General features: G+C 57.0%; 1 protein-coding gene across 1 annotated transcript in view; it reads left to right on the top strand.

Moving 5' to 3' along the window:
- ISM2 (isthmin 2) overlaps positions 1-358 on the top strand; it is a 20,331-nt gene extending 19,973 nt beyond the window's left edge. Inside the window, exon 8 of the mRNA XM_010137177.1 lies at positions 1-358. This exon is cut by the window's left edge and continues 2 nt beyond it. Coding sequence (XP_010135479.1) covers positions 1-358 — 358 coding nt within the window.
- The last annotated feature ends 2,219 nt before the right edge of the window (positions 359-2,577 follow it).

Genomic DNA, 2,577 nt, shown 5'->3' with positions numbered 1-2,577 from the left:
CCGATGGCGGGATGCCAGTGGCCCCAAGGAGCCCCTGGACATCTACAAGCCGACGGCACGTTTCTGCCTGCGCTCCATGCTCTCCCTCGACAGCACCACCCTGGCTGCCCAGCACTGCTGCTACGATGAGCACACCCGCCTCATCACCCGTGGCAAGGGGGCTGGCGTCCCAAACCTAATAAGCACTGAGTTCTCCCCGGAGCTGCACTACAAGGTGGACATGCTGCCCTGGATCCTCTGCAAGGGCGACTGGAGCCGCTACCATGCCGTCCGGCCCCCCAACAATGGGCGACGGTGTGCCGACAACCCCGCCGAGGAGGAGTACCTCTCCCAGCTGCAGGAGGCCAAGGAGTACTAGCCGCAGCCATGCTCAGAGGAGCCGTGGACACTGCTGGCTCCCACCCAGCCTGGCAGGGCCCCAGCCCTGCTCATGGGCTCCTTGCTGGCACCCGGCAGAGTGGGGAGGATGCGCCACCTGTCTCCTCCCTTCAGAGGGATGCCTCGGCCCCCCTCAGATTTCAAGGGCGACAGAGGTTATTGCAGTGTGATCCCTGCTGTGCTACCCAGAGTGGTCCTGCACCCTGGGGTGCCTGGGCTGGCACGTAGGGAACCGCAGGGGATGGGAGACATAAAGGGCATGGGGGGCTGTTCCCTTCTGCCTTTATCTTTCAATGCAACCGAAAGCTGAGCATCTGCAGGGTGAAATGGCATCAGCTCCTGCTGGCTTCTCACAGCATCTGAGGAGCTGGCTGCTGCAGGCGGAGGTGCCTGCTCTTGCCTGTACACCTGCCCTTGCACGTGCTGGTCGACTTCTGGAACCGGGGCTGGGCCCTCCTAGGGAGGGGGAGGGCTGTCCCAGCTGTGCGTGTAGAGCGAGGCCCCTCTTCTCCTTGGGTTTTCGCCTTGCATGGTTGGGAAGGAGCGGGGAGAGGCTTAGCAGGGTTTCCTGGGTGCAGGCAGATGTGTGGGGCAGGAAGAGACTGACTGCCTGCCTGGGCAACTTCGGCAAGATTGTCTCGCCACTGCAGTTTTGGCTGCGAAAGTGAACACTGGATGCCAAAGGCAGGCATGGGTGGACCTCAAAGGAGGTCAGCCTGGGGGGAGACACCACCTGTGTGCATTGCAGCCTCTCTGCCTCAGCGCTTGGAGGAGCAGGGTGGCAGCACCCAGGCAGGTCCCACTACCAGCCTGCCTCCATGCCTTGTCTTCCCGGTAGCCCTCCAGAGGGTCTCAGTGCTCGGTAGCACCCGTGACACAGCCCAGCAGGAAGTCCTGCATCTCCCATCCACAGCCCTGCCAGGGACAGAGGCAGCGCAGCCACCACTCATGTCATTGCTGGATGAGCAGAAAGCACAGAGTCAAGACCCCCATAGGGAACACCACATGCTGGGTGCCACTAGGAGCACCCAGTGTTGCCCCTCTCTGGTGCGCTCTGGGCCCCCGTGTTGTGTCTGCCCAGGTCCCCAGGAGGAGGCAGCCCAGAGAAAGTTGGCGGAGCACCCTGTGCTCCTCAGGCAAGCAAGTGTGGCATCGAAGGAGGGAGACACCTGCTAATAATGTCAGTACCTGATGTCTGCAGATCACAGATCATGATGCTCTCCACTGGCACTTTGGTCTTGCCCAGGTTTCAGTCAGCTCTTCACAGGCCCATGGCAGTTTCTCCCAGCGTATTTAGGGATCCCAGGTTTCCCACAGAGAAACTAGGCTGAGCATCTTTATCCCTGAACATTCAGTCACTGAACATGACAGAAACTGTTCATGGCTTTTATTTAGCAAATTTTATGCATCAGAGGAAATAAAAGAACAAGTCAAGCACATGTAAAGAAGAGTGGAGTCATTTCTGGAACAGGAGGTTTCACCCAAGGCTGGATGATCTCCATGTTTTATCAGTGATGAAACACTGATATCACACTCATATCCCCAGTCTGTAGTTACGGGTGCTATCAAAACATAGGCAGACAACAGGCAAGCACTCTGATGTGATCGGTGTTGCGTAAAGCGTGAGAACGAAGACATCATCAAATAATCATGGATGGAGACCCAGACGCTGGTAAATTTTCATGGCATTACACGTTCCCTAGCCCCAGTGGCCATTTGCTCACTAGTTTCTGGTGAAGAGGTAGGTCATAATGGGGTGGTGATATTGTGCCTCAATTCTGAGAGTCTGGGACACGTGCAGGGCGGCTCAGCAACAAGCATGGAGGTGTCGGTTCGGGAAGCAGACAAACTGAGTGGCTGAGCCCATGGAATGAGGAGCTGCTTCTTTTCTGTCATCTGGCAGAGCATCCTCCTGTTTCCTCTCCCAGATCATATGTCATCATCAACATCAGCAGACTCTCAGAGGAGGTCGTTCACCATCAGTGCACAGACTTCTTTAGAACAACCTCCCGTTAAATGTGCCTGGTGTCCTGTACTGGACCCACGCGTGGAAGCAGGACGTCTGCAAACAGCCTTTCTCGAAGGAGACTTTGACTAGCTCAGCCAGTTCGTTGTTAGACTGGCTGCTCTCTGAGGAGGTGCTCTTCCAAGGACTGCTACCCAGGATTTGCACCCTCCTCCTCATCATACGGGGGATGT

This window comes from Buceros rhinoceros, unplaced genomic scaffold (genome assembly GCF_000710305.1).
Source record: "Buceros rhinoceros silvestris isolate BGI_N320 unplaced genomic scaffold, ASM71030v1 scaffold13185, whole genome shotgun sequence".
Lineage (NCBI taxonomy): Eukaryota > Metazoa > Chordata > Aves > Bucerotiformes > Bucerotidae > Buceros > Buceros rhinoceros.
This window is presented reverse-complemented; position numbering and strand designations above follow the sequence as displayed.